The sequence below is a fragment of the Panthera pardus genome, unplaced genomic scaffold (genome assembly GCF_024362965.1).
Source record: "Panthera pardus isolate Hobbes unplaced genomic scaffold, ASM2436296v1 HiC_scaffold_11, whole genome shotgun sequence".
Classification (NCBI taxonomy): Eukaryota; Metazoa; Chordata; class Mammalia; order Carnivora; family Felidae; genus Panthera; species Panthera pardus.
The window spans coordinates 73647884-73665328 of NW_026526666.1; the positions used below are offsets into that span (position 1 = coordinate 73647884).

General features: G+C 42.0%; 3 protein-coding genes across 19 annotated transcripts in view; 1 reads left to right on the top strand and 2 right to left on the bottom strand.

Moving 5' to 3' along the window:
• Positions 1-938, bottom strand: part of CCDC30 (coiled-coil domain containing 30) — a 132925-nt gene extending 131987 nt beyond the window's left edge. For 7 of the 10 annotated variants that reach the window (XM_019429207.2, XM_019429211.2, XM_019429208.2 and 4 more), the window contains exon 1: positions 333-938. The gene's annotated coding sequence lies outside the window, so the exon portion shown is untranslated. Of the gene's footprint in view, positions 1-9 lie in introns of all 10 variants that reach the window. The other 3 variants (XM_019429206.2, XM_019429214.2, XM_019429215.2) reach the window with 3 other exon arrangements.
• Positions 939-3540: 2602 nt separating this feature from the next.
• Positions 3541-6976, bottom strand: PPCS (phosphopantothenoylcysteine synthetase). 5 transcript variants are annotated; one of them, XM_019429198.2, is made up of 3 exons: positions 6374-6976; positions 6099-6202; positions 3541-4397 (listed from the first exon to the last, which is right to left on the bottom strand). In XM_019429198.2, the coding sequence occupies exons 1-3, from the start codon at positions 6879-6881 to the stop codon at positions 4074-4076; spliced, it is 936 nt and encodes a 311-aa protein (XP_019284743.1). In that variant the 5' UTR covers positions 6882-6976; the 3' UTR covers positions 3541-4073. The 5 variants fall into 5 exon arrangements, with proteins under 5 accessions (XP_019284743.1, XP_019284745.1, XP_019284744.1 ...); XM_019429200.2 differs by having other exon boundaries at positions 6819-6932; XM_019429199.2 differs by lacking the exon at positions 6099-6202 and having other exon boundaries at positions 6374-6635.
• Positions 6977-6981: 5 nt separating this feature from the next.
• ZMYND12 (zinc finger MYND-type containing 12) overlaps positions 6982-17445 on the top strand; it is a 28091-nt gene continuing 17627 nt past the window's right edge. For 2 of the 4 annotated variants that reach the window (XM_019429195.2, XM_053896630.1), the window contains exons 1-2: positions 7037-7146; positions 7324-7574. In XM_019429195.2, the coding sequence (XP_019284740.2) occupies positions 7465-7574 (110 nt within the window). In that variant the 5' untranslated portion in view covers positions 7037-7146; positions 7324-7464. Of the gene's footprint in view, positions 7147-7323; positions 7575-17445 lie in introns of all 4 variants that reach the window. The other 2 variants (XM_019429197.2, XM_019429196.2) reach the window with 2 other exon arrangements.

Sequence of the window (17445 nt, forward strand, 5' to 3'; positions counted from 1 at the left end):
TGTATTTACCAATGTGCGCTTCTCCATGTTAGTCTCTAGTTTACCCAAGACAGGAAGCTTGCCACAGTGCAGAGAAACAGAGAAAATCTTCCAAATGATCCCAGAGCTGCAGAATGTGGAATACTTAGCTACCCAAAGCATTGTAGTAGGAAAGCAGAGGGAGGTGGACTATAGATGGCAGAGGTGGTGGAGACGAATGGACATTCAGTGACGCGCAGCGTGGACAAGAAAGGGTGAAAATGGCTGTGGAATGAGCAGGATGAGAAAACTGGCACTCTGGGTGATGAGAGAAATGGATGAGGTTGTAGCTGGAAAGGCAGAAAGTAACTGACTTGATGACGTCTGAGGCTGAAGATACAAAAGGCCTCCAGAGCTTCATCGGGAATTAAGGTTCCGCATGATGAACATAAGGCGAAAAGGCAGAAAACAGCCTACAACCAGGGGAAGCCGTGGCTCCGAGGACTTCGTCCGGGCCGGGACCTTCAGGCGCGGTTGTCGGTGCAGGGCCGAGTCTTCGCCTGGGCGGTGGGAAAAGGAACGCCCGCCTAGCTGACTGACGGGGTTCCAAGCTCTCTCTCAGTAAGACAGGCAGCCTAATCCTAAAGGCCTGGGGCGGCTGGGTCCCAGGAGACGGACGAGCCCTTCTTCAGGCGGTTTCACTCCAGCCCGCGACTACAAAGGCAGAGCTGCGACAGGCTCTCCCGTTTCAGGCCATACTGGGGAGACGAGCGGGAAAGACGTAGAATGCTGAAAAGGGACGGGGAGTAGGCGCTTTCCTCCTCGGGGCTGAAGCGGGAACAGGGGGAACCTCAGGAACCAGGTCGGAAATTGTCTTTTGGGGAGTCCCGAGTCGCACGGCTCCTCCACCGCTGCTCCGCTGCCAGCTGCAGGTGCCTTCTCAGGCCGGAGCGTCATAGCAACCGCGCTGGCCGCAGGGACGCCAAGGCATCCTTCCGGCGGGAACCATAGAAACGACGCGCACCATTGGCTCAGGGGCTGCTCTTCCTGTGGAGACAGTGCACACCATTGGCTTTTGGGTCATGGGGCGGGGTTTTTCGGCAGGATTGAAGGTACGGCTCATTCCGTTGGCTTTGCAGTAACCATGGTCACAACCGGGCGCACGCTTGCTACTTCGGGGATACATTTTGTTAGCGGGCGTTTATAACTATCAAATAGCTTCCCGCCTGGCCTTATCTAAAGACCGGGCCTAATGGTTTTATTTTTTTCTAGAAGCAACTTCATTCTTAAAAGGGAGAGGGTCAGGAGTTCTGAGTTTTAAGCCTAGATCCGTCACTACCTGGGGCGCCTAAGACAAATCACATTTTTGGACCCGTCTTTATTACTGTAAAACATGAATAAACCGGACTTGACTAGAATTGTCCCTGAGACAGAGCCCTTTAGAAGTTCTAAGCACTAAAGAAGAAGGAGGAGAAGAAGAAGAAAGGTGGGGGGGGGGGGGGGGGGGAGGAGGAAGAAGAGGAGGAGGAGAGGAAGGAGAAGTCCCAAGCACTGAAAATTCAGTTTGGATGAACCCTTCCTTCCTCCACCTATGTCATGCAAAATAATTTCTAAGTGACAATTTCACAGAGGCTTGGTTTATATCATCTTCATTTAAATGCTCTTATCGGAAGATTCTAGTTCTTCAAAGCTTGATTTGACTCCTGTTTTGGGGGCCCTTGCTTTGCTGATATCCCACACAGGTACATTTCAGTCTTATTCTAGTTCCACATAGGATCCTTTCCAAAGCTTGGCCAGTGGTCTGGACAGATCTTATCCCTTACTTTCTGTAAGTGCTTCAACCATTTCCTCGTGCAAGAGCCCTGCAAGTGTTTTTACTCTGATCTAAAATGCTCACCACCATCACTTCCGGCCCACTTAACCCCTACTTATCAGTTCAAGTGTCACTTCCTCTAAACAATCCTTGGTCATCCAATCTAGATCAAGTGCCTTCTCATTCGCTCTCATTGACTCATGTTCCTTTTCGTTATTTCTTCCCTTGCACACTCCTATTTGCTGTTAAAGAAACAAACAAAAAATCTCTTGGAATATTAACATGTGTGAATACTGTTTAAGTGCTCCAAATGAAAATTAAACTGAATTGGGAAACACTTTAAATAATTGCATGTAGGGAAGTGGCGTTTATTTAAGCATAACAAAACAGGATAGGAAATGGTTCTCCAGGGAAGTAATAATTATGGCAGAAACAAACATTAAGATCTCTTCTAGTTTTCACTCCATTTGCTCTTATTGGACATTCCAACATCATAATGACAGTCATCATTCACATAAAGCTATAGATGTAGGGAAGAAAATCAGTCTTTTGCTTCCTATCCCTTCAGTACTGCAGCCACTGCTGACAGCTTGTTGTCTTTGAGGTTTTGCTAATTGGACCTTAAGTTAATTTAAAATTTTTGTTCAATGAAACTGCTGCTTACAGAATAGTCCTGATTGCTGCAGTTATTTTTCCTCTGCTCAAAGAGTCACATCTCCTGACTTACTGATTTATTTCAATGCATTTCGGCACCTCTACTCAAATCTTTTCAACTAAAATTGTGCCTGTCATTAGACACAAGGGGGTACCCTTCCCAACTCCATGAAATAGGACTAATTAGATTTTATTTTGTTAAAAGTTTGAGAGAGAGAGTCAGCGCGAGTGGGGGACAGGGAGAGAGACAGAGACAGGGAATCCCAGGCAGGCTCTGTGCTGCCAGTGCAGAACCCGATTCCAGGCTTGAACTCATGAAACCGTAAGATCATGACCTGAGCCGAAACCAAGAGGTAGATGCTTAACCTACTGAGCGACCAGGTGCTCCACTAACAGCATTTAAAATCAAATACGTATAACTCCTATTTCTATCTACTTATTAATGGTAGTTTTTCAATATGCCCTCTGGATCATCCTACAGATCATTAGGGGATTTTTCTGAACCACACTTCTTGTGCACTCCCAACCCAAAGCTCAGGACAGTGAAAGTTGCTTTGAAATCTTAAGAATTCAGGGACCAAGCGAGGCACCAGAATAATACTGCCACCACCAGAAAATACACCATAAAATTTAAGCGTAGGTGAAAAATCTAAATGCCAGGCACCAGACTAATGCTTTATCTTCGCTGTTTTATCTAACCCTTGCCACAAAGGGCATTACTTAGCAGAGAGATTTATTATCTCTGGTTTATAAACGAGGAGCCTGAGAGTAAGTTAAGGGCGTAAGCTTACAAAGGTCACAGGTGACACAGCTGGAACCATCAAACAGGCTGACTCCAAAGCCCATACTCCTTACCACATTGTAAAGCTTCCCTCAAGGCAGAAGTCACTAATAGGTCCCTGCCTGGCCCCGGGATAGAAGCCAAAGTTAAATTTCCCCTAAGAGCAGTTCTAAAATATTTGAAAGGCAAACTGTTATCTCAAATAGAGAGTCAATCTAGGAAAAGGAGCAAAAAGTAAATGTAGGGGGAAGCACATCATTCTACAGGGAATCTATCCCAAGGGAAGGGTCCTTCTCTCCTACTCCCATCTTTGATAAAAACAACATCACTTCCATTGTGTTGGCTTTTGGGCACATACTTTATTGCACTTTATTATTCATACATCCATTTCCCAAACAGAGACATATTTATTCATCTTTTTAATCTTCATAATCCTCAGGACCTACCACATAGTAGGCATCAAGAAATATTTGATCTTCAAGGCATGGCCATTCATGCATCCCTAATCCTTCTCATAGTATGAAGAAGGTTGATATTCAGGCCTCACATGTATATGCTGAGGCATAGAATTCCCAATGAGCTCTTTTTCTAAAGGTGAGCAACAGTTTGTGTTCATTTTCAAAATCCAGATGATAATCAGGTGAGTGTGTCAGGTGGCTTGGTCGTAACTGCTTTGCTCTTGTTTTCATTTTTATGGAGTATGAAATGACCTTTAAAAGACAAATACCAAACTATATTCACCTGCATACCACTCACTGCTTTCTCCCTTCATTTTCTCTGTCTTTATGGAAGCAAAGGGTTTATTTTCACCACTTGTAAGAGCCCTGATCCACTGAACAAGTTTTGATCCTACAAAGGCTTTTCACTTCAGTTTTTGTCATGTATAAAAGCCGTGTGTCGAGAATGAAGATCATCCACTATCTTGTCTTCTATATCTACACCTTTCTCTACTTCTTCCTCTGATAGCAATATCTTGGTTTCTGAGTCTTTGGTTAGAATAACCACAAAGGACCGTCGTGACTCAATGCTATTAGCTATCACCACTTGATGTCGATAAACTTCCAAAGCATTCCGTGCACGATCAAGTATGATGGAAGGGTCAGTCTCCAACTTAAAGGAAATTATAAATGCTTTGGGAGCCCAGTCTTTAACCAAAGGAGAAAGCATTTTTGGCACCATCTTCATGGTTATCTGTATTGGAAAAAGAAAAGCTTAATAAGCAAACAAAGCTCAGTATCTACCAGGTCAATCTCATGGGAAACTAAGGAAGCAAGGACTCAGATTTTTGGCTAAGTCAGTTTAAGTGGTATTTCTCATTGTCAAACTTTTCAAAGCATTATACATGCTTGGCTTAAAAGCCTTGGTTCTAGAGGGTTCATAAAGATACCTAATTCCAAGGCTTTATACAAATCCTGGGACAAGCCATGAATTAACCTTGCCCTACCACCCTCATTACCATTAACAGAGCTCTAGAAAAAGAGCATTATATTTTATTAAACATTCCCCTCATTTTACCAAACACTCAAATAAACAAAGGCAAATAATCTGTTCATGCAAACCTATAACCCAAATGTAACTTTGGCAGAAATTTAATTAAAGTTGGGTTTTTAAAGCTCCGCCTAAAGTATTTCTTGCACCGGTAGAATGGCTATTTGACTCCACTTAAACACTGTCACTCATAACACATCTTAGCGCTGAAGAAACAGAACTGATTTTTATTTTCATTTGATCAAAACTCCCACTATGCCATTCTTGATCCCTTCTAAGAATGTTGAGTCGGTTTGTGTACTTTCAAGGAAGAACCGAAAAATACAGGATACATCAAAGCTCCCGGATTTTTAAAAGTGTGAAATTACTACGATAATTATCAGGATATCCCCCTCAGAAAGTTAGCATAGGGATTAGACATACATTCCCCACTTAATTTTTCTGCTTAGCATTTTCCACTATCTAACATAGTATGCATTTGGCTTATTTATGGTCTCCTCAGCAAAGGAGAAGCAACATAGGGGCACAGTGTATTTCTTTACACTGCTTTATCTCCAAGTCCTGCCATAGTATTTGGCATATAGAGGGTACTCAATAAATTATTTGTTGAACAAATGAACAGCAAGTGCCCCACAGGCAGAGTTTCTCCTTTTAAATTCTGCTTGTATCATAAATGATTAAGAATTCTCTCAGGGTCCAAGAAGCCAGATCATCTCAACATCTGAACCACACCACTAGCCACCCCATACCCTTTCCTCAAACTACAGCCATCATGGTTATCTTACACCCACCGCTCTCTCTCTCTAATTTACCTTCCCTATTGATGCCAGAATGTTCTTTTCAAACAAGAATTTTTGTCTCATTCTCCTACTTGTTTTCCTTAGCTCCACAGGATAAAATTCCTTAAGAGGGAAGACAAAATCTTCTGCGAAGTAAGCTCTCTTCAGCTTCCCCACCCCCTGCCCAGCTCCCCACTCTCCCTGCTCTCCAGCCTTACCAAAGAATTTCAGTTCACCGCACACTGCTCATTTCCAAACTTCAATCTGTAATGACCTTCCCTACTTTGTCTGGTATACTCTCTACTCATCTTTTAAAACCCAGTTTTAAAGTCATCTCTTCCAGGAAGCCTTCCTTGACTTCCCCAAGATTCACTCACCCCATGCTCTGACTTCACTTTGTACGTACCTCTACTAGAGCATTTATCACTCTGTACTGTAATTATGTCTGTGTCCAGCTCCCTCACTAGAGTGTGAGGTTCTTGAGGGAGGGCGGTGTCTTATTCATCTCTGTATCCCTAGTGCCTAGCACATACGGAATGCAGAAAGGCCATCTCCAGATCAAGAGGGAATTAACCCAAGATTGATTATAGGGGGATCAGATCTCTGGAAGAGAAGCGCCTGTCACCTGCAGTGGGCCCCCAGATGACTGGATCTTGTGTTCAGGCATTTCTGAGACAGGAACATAGAAATCTGACACGGCCGCAGCCAGGTAAAACATCGCAGAAGAGCCTGCAGAGAGAAGCACAGGGTGTAATAAATCGGAGTGGGATATGGGATCGGGTCCTTTTCAACTCAGGCTCCCTTGGCTGTGAGACCGCGGATAATGAAAAGGTGAGGGGAAAAGTGTCTGGGGGAGAAAGGCTCTGCCTGCAGGAAACCTTGGACTCCTAGAGCACGCACCCAGCGGATTGAGCGCCTGGGCCGCAGCCTGCAGCAGATGCAAATAGTCCGCCAAAGTGGAGAACTCCACGGCAAGGAAGGTGCCGGCAGCCGCAGCCTCCTGGTAGCTCCGCAGAGCGGCCGCGAAGCCCGGAAGTGCATTCTCCTCGGCCTCCAGGCTCAGCAAGCCCGAAGGGGTTGAGCCGCTGGGCCGCAACGCCGACAACCAGGTCTGGGGCGGGAAGCGGTGGGCAAAAGGAAAGGCGGAGCGAGCGCGGTACAGGAACAGGACCCCGTAGCCCGCGGCCAGGAAGGCCTCGGCCGAGGTGGCACCGCGCCGCCCGCTGCTGAAGTTGTCCAGGAAGCGCACTGGTCGGGCTTCCAGGGGGACCTTGGTGCCGCCGGACGTGATCAACACCACCCGCCGGCCCTGCGCGCCCAGCCTGGCGGCGAAGCGAGCCATAACCTCGGCGTAGCGCGCAGCTCCCGCAGGCTTGGGGAACTCGGCGACCAGGTCCACTTCCGCCATCAGTCCCTGGGCGCGCCCCACACTGGCGCACACTCTACCGCCACCGGCGCCGCGCCCCAGCCCGGCTCCAGGTCCCCGCGCAGCCGCAATAGCGAGGGGGCGGACCTTTACCTTACGCCGCACGCCGGCGCCAGCCTTCTTCGCGTCGGGGGAGGCGTGCCGGTTTCGACCCACAGCGCGGCAGAGGTGACCCTGAGCTAGCGGGACTTGTGGGCGGGCAGGCATCTGGAAGGGTCACATCCCCTCATGTTAGTTTCCTCCTCCGGTAACGAACTGTCCGTTTTTGCCTCTAACCGGCCACCGTATAGGCCTTCCTGGACTTTGATTCCACTGGCGTCAGATTGCCCGGCCATTTAACCTTCGGGACTTAACGGGGGGGAGTTTTGTGTTTGTTTGTTTTTTTTAATTATTATTATTTTTTAACCCCACAAATACACTCTAGATGTCAGTGGAACTGCGCTTCTCCCCCCTGAGCTTGAATTCCTGGGAACGAGGCTGCCCGGTAGTGGTCACGTGACGCCGGCGTCCGGCGTGTCCTCTCCAGGCAACCGTCCTGGGGACCGAAGACGCCGCTGGCTGCAACATGAACATCATCTGCCCGTTGGCGGTGCCTAAGGGGCGCCGGCTCTGCTGCGAAGTGTGCGAAGCCCCGGCCGAGCGCGTGTGCACGGCCTGCACGGTCACTTATTACTGGTAGGCCCTGAAATGTGGCACGTGGGCCCCTCAACTCCCTCCCTCTCTCCCCATTACAGGTCTGGGTGCCCTGCGTAAGCCATAGCACCAGCTCTGCCAGGGAACACTCAACGCGGTTTCAAGACAGGTCCCCAAGACTTCTGTGTGTGCCTCTTCTCCCACTCATTCATTCGTCACCAGATGTTTTGTTGACCGCCTACTGTGCGCAATGCACTGTTCTAGAAGCTGAAGTTACTAGTGGAAACTTGGTGGACTGTGTCCCTCAAAGATCTAACATACTAATGCGGAAGATAGATAAACAAAAAGAAAACCAGATAATTTCAGAGAGTCATAAATGCCATAAAGACAAAGGAAATGTGATGGGAAGTAGGGCAGACAGCTTCTTGGAGGGTAGATACTGATGTGAAAATAAAGTAGGAGCAGTCCACCGTGGAAATGCTGGGCTCTGAGGGTGTAAAGGCTGTGGTGTGTTAGAGGAATAGAAACCAGGCCAGTTTGGTGCACAGCCAAGACGGTGAGAGTGTGGGGAGGGTAGTAGAAAATGAGATGAGATTTCATTCGTTCAACATAACATCCCCTGATCTTTGCTTCCAGTTAGACCTATGTTGGACCTGAGATAAAACTGCTAGGTGGCAGATGGCCAGAAACCTAGTCCAGCGAACTAACTTGTTTTAAAAAGTCATTATAATAGACTCAGCATGACAAGTGCTGTCACTCAAGGTCTGCTGTTTCCTGGGACCTCTAAGGATGGAAGCCTAGTGGCTGGGGGCAGTATCTGGAAAGGTTTCTCTGAGTAAATAATGTTTGCGATGACTCTTGAAAGGTCAGTAGGAAATTGCCAGGTGAATGAACAATGAAGACAGAAGGGCAGGGTACTCCTGGCATCCAGGTCTACTTGGGTAAAAGCTAAAAGAACAGAGTTTATTCAGAGCCGGGTAGAGAAGATAGTGGAGGAAGCAGTTGCTGATTTTCACATTGCAGACTGGACCCCTTAGCAGATCGTGGATAAATCACAACCAGCATTTTAAGGAAAATGCACTTTTTTAAGGAAGAAAGTAGAATAACATAGAAAGTATCAGAGTAACCCTACTTGAATTGTTTCTTGAAAATTTTTAGCATTTTATGTGGATATGTGTGTTTGTAATGGTAAAATGTATTTCTTACTAAAAAGAACATTTAAAAACGATTGTGGTAGGTAGTAGTAGGAGTTTTTGTTGTTTTTTTATTTTATTTTATTTTATTTTTTTTAATTTTTTTTTTTTAACGTTTATTTATTTTTGGGACAGAGAGAGACAGAGCATGAATGGGGAGGGGCAGAGAGAGAGGGAGACACAGAATCGGAAGCAGGCTCCAGGCTCTGAGCCATCAGCCCAGAGCCCGACGCGGGGCTCGAACTCGCGGACCGCGAGATCATGACCTGAGCCGAAGTCAGCCGCTTAGCCAACTGAGCCACCCAGGCGCCCCAGTAGTAGTAGGAGTTTAAACCAAGGAGATACAGGTTAGGGCCAGATGGTGACATGAGATCGAGAAGTTTGGAATTTATCCTCTGGGATGTCCTGGATCGTTTTGACGGGCTCTCCCTTGTGTTAAGGAAGGATGACAGTAGCAGTGTGGAAGATAAATTGGAAGGTAGACCCTGGAGGCCGCATCACTGATTTAAGAAGTTGTTGCAGTTGGGGCGCCTGGGTGGCTCAGTCAGTTAAGCATCTAACTTCAGCTCAGGTCATGATCTTGCAGTCAGTGAGTTTGAGCCCCTCATCGGGCTCTTTGCTGACAGCTCAGAGCCTGGAGCCTGCTTCGGATTCTGTTTCTCTCTCTCTCTGCCCCTTCCCTGCTCACACTCTGTCTCTCTCTGTCTCTCAAAAATGAATAAATGTTAAAAAAAAAAAAAAAAAAAAGAAGTTGTTGCAGTGATCCTAGCAGAAAGTGAATCTACCTCTCTCAGACTGAATTAGGTGTTCCTCCTCAGTGCTCTCGCAGCACTCTATATGTTCCCTAGCCTAAAATTTAGGACACAGATTGACATCAGTTGTTTAGTAGTCCATATTCCTCACTAGGTCTGTATATCCCATGAGGGAAGGGACGGCATCTGTGTTTTTCTTGCAGTGTCTTCATTGCCTTTAGAATACAATTCAGGATTTGTAGCAAAAACTACAAAGCCCTGGTCATTTCTCTACCTTCATTTCCCACTACACTCACCCTCTCTTCTCCTTGATGTAGTTACCGAGGTTTTCTTCAGGTCTAGTTTGCCGAGTCCTTTCCTCCCTCAGTTTCTTTGCCTGGACTGTTTTCTCTACTAGGAACGTCCTCTCCAGCCACAAGCTCCCTCTCATCCTTCAGTTCTCAGGAATGTTATTTCTTCAAAGAGGTCTTTCTGGAAGTACTCCTCTCTGAGTTTTCTCGCTCACCTTTTTCTTCGTTTTTCCTGTACTTTTGTATTTCGTGTTTACTTGTTTAGTATCTGTGTCTCTTCCTAAACCTACTGGCTGCACATACCGCACACTCAGTGATCATTTGTTGAATAAGCGAGCTTCTGAGTGGATAGTAAACCTATTAACACAGAAGGAGGTGGTGGGGGGTGACAGATTGGGTAGGGGATACACAGTTTGAGGGCCTTCAGGTCCCTTGGGAGAGATGGCTAGTAAACCACTTCAAGTACAGGCCTGGCACTCAGGGGAGAGAGGAGAGCCTCTACCTGATATGAGCATCTACCTCTTTCCCTCTTGCCTTCATCCCTGCAGCCAGAAGTAATTCCTTCTTCCTCTCAACTCACTTTGTTGTCACTCTCTACTCTCAGATGACTCTTACTTCCCTTCTTCATTTTAGTTGTTGACACGTGTGCTATCTCAATTTTATTATGTTCCATTAATGCAGGATATTATGTTGAATATGTGTAGAAGGACTATCCTGCAAATGCTGTCTTTTGATCTATGTCAAACCCATCTGTATATACCTTACAGTCTCTTGCAGAGTGTCGTGAAACAGTAGGAACTAAATATGTGATGAATGCATGAATAAGTTATTATTTCCTATGCCCTTATCCACCATTAGTTCCTTTCTCCTCTTTCACTGCCTTTAATTCTCTTTAAGGTGTTCTCCTCTCCCCTCCACCTTCTTTTCTTCAGATTTCTCTATGCTTGTGTCCTGGGGATTTTAAGATTTTTCCATAAAATAAAGCTGAGTTAATTGTTCTGCATCTCAGAAATGGGGGCTTTAATACTCCTCCCTCACCAGGTTTTGTGGTCGAGTGCAAAGCATGTAGCGTCATGCCTGAAACCAAACTGACACTCAGTAAATATTCTTTTCTTTCATTCCAAATTTAAGGAGGCAGAAGGACAGTAAACTTGAATTTGTGAAAGCTTTTTTTTCTCTTTTTTTGCAAAAGAGTTTTTTTCTTTTAAGATGTTTTCAAATGTTTATTTATTTTTGAGAGAGTGAGAGACAGAGGGTGAGCAGGGGAGGGGCAGAGACAGCCGGAGACAAAGAACTGGAAGCAGGCTCCAGGCTCTGAGCTGTCAGCGCAAAGCCCGATGCAGGGCTTGAACTCATGAACTGTGAGATCATGACCTGAGCCGAAGTTGGATGCTCAACTGACTGAGCCACCCAGGCACCCCAAAAGATTTTTTTCCCTAATTATTAATGTAACTCATGCTTACTATAGAGAATTTGAAAATATAAAAAATAAAGAAGAAAAATAATCTATAATCTCACAATTTAGAGATTAATAGTCTGATATTTTGGTCAATTTCTTTATACTCCTTTCCTATAAATACATCTGTTTTATACACTCTGTTAATCTTGCACATATTGTTCTATATTGGATTATGAGAATATAGCCAGGGAACAGAACATTTGTAAGAAAAGGCAATTTTATTAAAGTACACATTGAAACATTACAGAAAGTTACAAGAGGCTTTAGTACTGTAAGTTAACAAATCATTGCATATAGATAAGAGTGATTTGCAGTAAGTTTTATTTAACATGTGGGGCACAAATTAAAATGTTTTCACTGATCAGGAAAAGAAAACGAATAGTGAAGTGGTATTCAATAGTAGGAGACAGTATGATCTGTGGTAAACTGCAGAATGAGTGTCCTGCCTAATGTCTTCCAAATTTCGTCTAAAAAACATGGTAATGGTTGGGGGGCTGGGATGGCTTCATTGGTTAAGTGTTCAACTCTTAGATTCAGTTCAGGTCATGATCTCATGGTTTGGTGAATTCAAGCCCCACATTGGGCTCTGTGCTGACAGCGTGGAGCCTGCTTGGGATTCTCTCTCTCCCTCTCTCTCTCTGCCCCTCCCCTACTCATGCTGTCTCTGTTTCTCTTAAATAAATAAACTTAAAAAAAATTAAACTTATTAAAACCCAAAACAAAACATGATATTGGCCAAAAAATGTCTAGCTCACAGGCTACTTGATTGTGAGCCCTGATTGAAAACATATTTTCAACTCCTTTATGCATGACTCTGTGCTGGGTATTAGGGATTAGACAGATGAATAAGAAAAAGAACTCATGAATATATAAATAATGCTCATTTTATTTGGAAAGGCTAGATATGTCAAATGCTCTCAGTGGAACAAAAATTCAGGCAGTTAAGTAAATTAATATTTCCATTGCTCACACGATTATTCAAAAAGTCCCTATTTAATAAATATCCTATGGAACTCAACTGTTTCTATATCCTGGCTGTTAAGTGCTTTAATTGATTTGTTTACAGTAATTCTCTATAAAATTTTTTAAGTGCTCTATGTCATTTCTATGATAGCAGTTACAGTTTAAAGAGAAAATACTTTATTGCATTTCTGTTGTCCCAGAAGGAAAGAAGGAGAGAGAGGTTGAACAAAGCTATATGTTGTCTATGACTGTTTTTGTGCTACCACAAGAGTTGAATTTTTACAACAGAGACCATGTAGCTCTCAAAGCCTAAAATATTTGGCCCTTTACAGACAAACTTTGCTGACCCTGTGCTAGATTATTGTTACCAGTTTTGGAATATGTATAAATGGAATCAGTTAACTTAGACATTTGAGTAAAAATATATAATCGGCAGTAGAAATGCAAAAATTCATGATTTATGTATCCAACAACAGAGTCTCAAAATGCATGAAGTAGAGAAGGGAGAAATAATTAATAGTTGGACACTTCAGTATTCCACTGTGAATACTGAACAGGAGATAAGCAAGGAGATACAAGGCTTGAACAACACTATAAGCCAACTAGACCTAACAGACATCTATATACATTCTTCTCAAGTGCATATGGAATATTCTCCAGGATAGACCATGTATTAGACCATAAAGCAAGTCTCAATAAATTTATAAGGGTTGAAATTATACAAAGTATGTTCTGTAACCACAGCGGAATGATATTAGTAATAACAGAAGGAAATTTGGAGAATTTATGAATGTATGGAAATAACACAGTCTTAACCTGTGAGTCAAAGAAGAAATCACAAGGGAAATTAGAAAATTCTTTGAGATGAAATGAGAACAAAAATACCAATACTAAAACTTACGGGATGCAGTAAAAGCAGTACTCAGAGGGAAATTTCTAGCTATAAACACATACATTATAAAAGAAGTAAGATCTCAAGTCAGTGACCTGCCCTTCCACTTTAAGAAACTAGAGAAAGAAAAAGCAAACTCAACCCAAAACTAATGGAAGGAGGAAAATATTAAAGATTAGAGTAGAGAGAAGTGAAATAGAGAATAGAGAAGCAAGAGAAAGAATCAACAAAACTAAAAATTGATATTTTAAAGAGATTAACAAAATTGACAAACCTTTATTTAGATTGACCAAGAAGAGAACACCCAAATTACTAAAGTCAGAAATCAAAGTGGGGACATTGCTAGCAACTTTGCAGAAATCAAGGAGGTTATAAGAGAATACAATGTAGAAATGTATGCCAACAAATTAGAAAACCTAGATGAAATATATTCCTAATAAGACACAAACTGGCAAACTGACTCGAGAAAAAGAATATCTGGGTTGATCTATTAACTAAAAAGATTTAGCTAGCAACCCAAAAACTTCCCACAAAGAAAAGCCCAGGACCAGATGACTTCACTAGTGAATTCTATCAAATACTTAAAAGAAAAATTAATGCTAGTTAGTTCTTCAAGATTCTTCAAAAACTTCGAATTCTTCAAAAACTCTTCCAAAAAGTAAAAGAGGAAGAAAAAGTCCCCAACTCATTTTATGAGGCCCACGTTACCCTAATATCAAAACCAGACAAAAATATCACAAGAAAAAACTACAGATCAACATCCCTCATGAATATGGGTGCAAAAAATCCTCAACAGAATACTAGCAAACCAAATCCAGCAGGATGTAAAAAAGGATTATACATCATGACCAAGTGGCATTTCTTCCAAGAATTCAAGGTTGGCTCAACATGCTAATATCAATCAGCTTAAGACATCATTTTAACAGATTAGAAGACAAAAACCACACAATCTGAACAGATACAGAAAAAGCATTTGATAAAATCCAACACCCATTATAATAAAGACACAACAAATTAGGAATAGAAAGAAACTTTCACAACTTGGTAAAGGGTATCTGTGAATAAACTTATAGAGAAACAGAGCTAACATCATATTGAGTGATCAAAGACTGAAAGCTTCTCCCCCTCCCCCCAAAAATCAGGAATGAGACAAGAATGTTACCTTTATTACTTCTATGCAACATTGTTCTAGAACTAGTTGGGGCAGCTAGGCAAGACGATGAAATAAGAGGGATCCAACTTGGAAAAGAAGGAGTAAAAAAGACCTTCTTTTTGGTGATGACATGATTTTATATAGAGAAATCCCTAAAGAACCTACAAAAAAAACCCTATTAGGACTAATACATGAATTCAGCAAGGTTACAGGATACAAGATCAATGTGCAAAAATCAGTTGTATTTCTGTATGCTAGCAATGAACAATCTGAAAATCAAGAAAGCCATTCCATTCACAATAGCGTCAAAAAAAATTTTTTAATCCAAGAATGGCAAGACTGTATATACACAAACATTTTTGAAAGAAATGAAAGACCTACATAAATGGAGAGACATTCCATATTCATAGTTTATGAATATGTTTGTGAAGTATTAAGAAGACTTATTATTAAGATAGTGACACTTAAAAATGATCTACAGATTTAGTGCAATCCGTGTCAAAATTCCAACTGTCACTTTTGCATAAATGGCCACACTGATCCTAAAATTTATATGAAAATGCAAAGTACCCAGAATAGCCAAAAAGTCTTTTAAAAAGAACAAAGTTAGAGGACTCATACTTTTCAGTTTCACATTTTACTATGAAGCTACAGTAGTGAAGACTGTGTGTTACTGATGTAAGGATAGACATATAGATCAATGGACTAGAATTGAGAGTCCTGAAATAAGCACATACATTTATGGCCCATTAATTTTCAACACGGGTGCCAAGACCATTCAACTGGGGAAAGAATGGTCCCTTCCAGATGGTGCATAGCCACATGCAAAAGAATGAATTTGGACTCCTACCTTACACCATATACGAAAAGAGCTAAATGTAAGAGCTAAAACCAAAATTTTCAGAGGGAAACTTAGTTGTAAATCTGTGTAATTTAGGATTAGGCAACCATTTAGATAGGACACCCAAAACACAAAGATCCAAAGAAAAAATGGATTAGCTGGACTTCATCAAAACTTAAAACTTCTGTGCATCAGGGGCACCTGGGTGGCTCAATCAGTTAAGTGCCTGACTCTTAATTTCTGGTTAGGTCATGATCTCACGGTTCATTAGTTCAAGCCCTGTGTGGAGCTCTGCACTGGCAGTGTGGAGCCTGCTTGGGAGCCTCTCTGTCCCTCTCTGTCCCTCCCCTGCTCTCTCTCTTTCTCAAAATAAATTAAAAAATAAAAATTTAAAACTTCTGTGCATCAGATAAGCAAAATAAGTCAGTCAGAGAAAGATAATACCATATGAGTTCACTCATATGTGGAATTCAAAAAACAAAACAAACGAGCATAGAGGAAGGGAAGGACAAAATAAGAAAAAAAGCAGAGAAGGAGGCAAACCACAAGAGACTTTTAATGATAGAGAACAAATGGAGGGTTGCTGGAGGGGAGGTGGATAGAGGGATGGGTTAAATGGGTGATGGGTATTAAAGAGGGTACTTGTGATCAGCACTGGATGTTGTATGTAAGTAATGAATCACTGAATTCTACTTCTGAAACCAATTTTACCCTATATATTAACTAACTTGAATTTAAATAAAAATCTCAAAAGAGAAAAAAAAAGAATTAGAAATTTGTTATAAAGAAAAGGCAGATTTTTTTTTTTACAAATAAAGTAAGTACCAAAAAACAAAACAAAACAACAACAACCCAATAAACTGTGCATCAGAGAACATCATCAAGAAGGTGAAAAGACAACCCACAGAATGGGAGAAAATATTTACAAATCCGATATCTGATAAGGATCGTCTGTCTGGAATATGTAAAGGACTCTTAAAACTCAACAGCAAAAAGCTAAAAGACTCAGTTAAAAAATGGTCAGAAGATTTGAATACACAATTCTCCAAAGAAGATCTACAAATGGCCAACAAGCACATGAAATGATGCTGAACATTTTTGTTAAGGAAATGCAAAATAAAATCACAATGAGATACTACTTCACACACACTAAAATAGCTTTAATTTAAAAAAAGAGAATAGCAAGTGTTGGCAAAGATACAGAAAACCGAACCCTTCATATATTGCTGGTGGGCTATAAAAGTGTTCAGCCTCTGTGGAAAACGTTTTGGCAGTCCTCAAAAAGTTAAACATAGAGTTACTATATGACCCAGCAATTCCATTCTTAGGTATGTGCTCAGGGAATTGAAAATATATGTTCAGTCTAGAATGATGGAGATGTGAGTTGTGTCCATTTTTCTCTGCAAGTAATAATATGTTCACATGTAGTCTGCTGCAGTTTTGTGCATATGTTGTGCAAATTCTTACATGAGAATTGCTTGGACAAGGGTCATGCATATGTATAAATTTGCTAGACATTACCATAAAACCATCCAAATTTTTGCATGAAAGTTCTCCTCTTCCCACACTATTAAAATATTAAAATTTCAAACTTTAAAATAAAAGAAAACATATGTTCACAAAAAAATTGGATACAAGTATTCATAGCAGCATTATTCATCATAGCCAAAAAGTAGAAGTAACTCAAATGTCCACCAACTGATGAGTGGATAAACATTAAAAGTGATACAGCCACGCAGTGGAATATCATTCAGTCGTACAAAGGAATAAAATATTGATAAATGCTATGAAATGGATGAACTTTGCAAACATCATGCTAAGTGTAAGAAACCAGACCCAAAAGGTCCCATGTTATCTGTTAACATTTATATGTAATGTCCCAAAGAGGCAAACACAGAGAGAAAGTAGATTAGTGGTTTCTGGGCATCAGTGGGTGGAGAGAAAAATGAGGGGACCGGCTAGAGCAAATGGATTTTTTTTTTTTTTGATTGATGAAATTGTCCTGGCATTAGATAGGGTGGTGGTTTTACAATCTTGTGATTATACTAAAAACCACTGAATTTAAAGTATACTTAAAAATGTGAAAAAGGGGGCTCCTAGTTGGCTCAGTCGGTTAAGCTTCAGCTCAGGTCATGGTCTCACAGTTCGGTTCGTGAGTTCAAGCCCCACATCGGGCTCTGTGCTGACAGCTCAGATCCTGGAGTCTGCCTCGGATTCTGTGTCTCCCTCTCTCTCTGTCCCACCCCTGCTCACACTCACACTCTTGTCTCTGTCTCCATCTCCCTCAAAAAATAAGTAAACATTTAAAAAAATGTAAAAGAAATGTAAAACAAAAATAATTGGAGAAAGGGTCAGAATCAGGTAATAGGT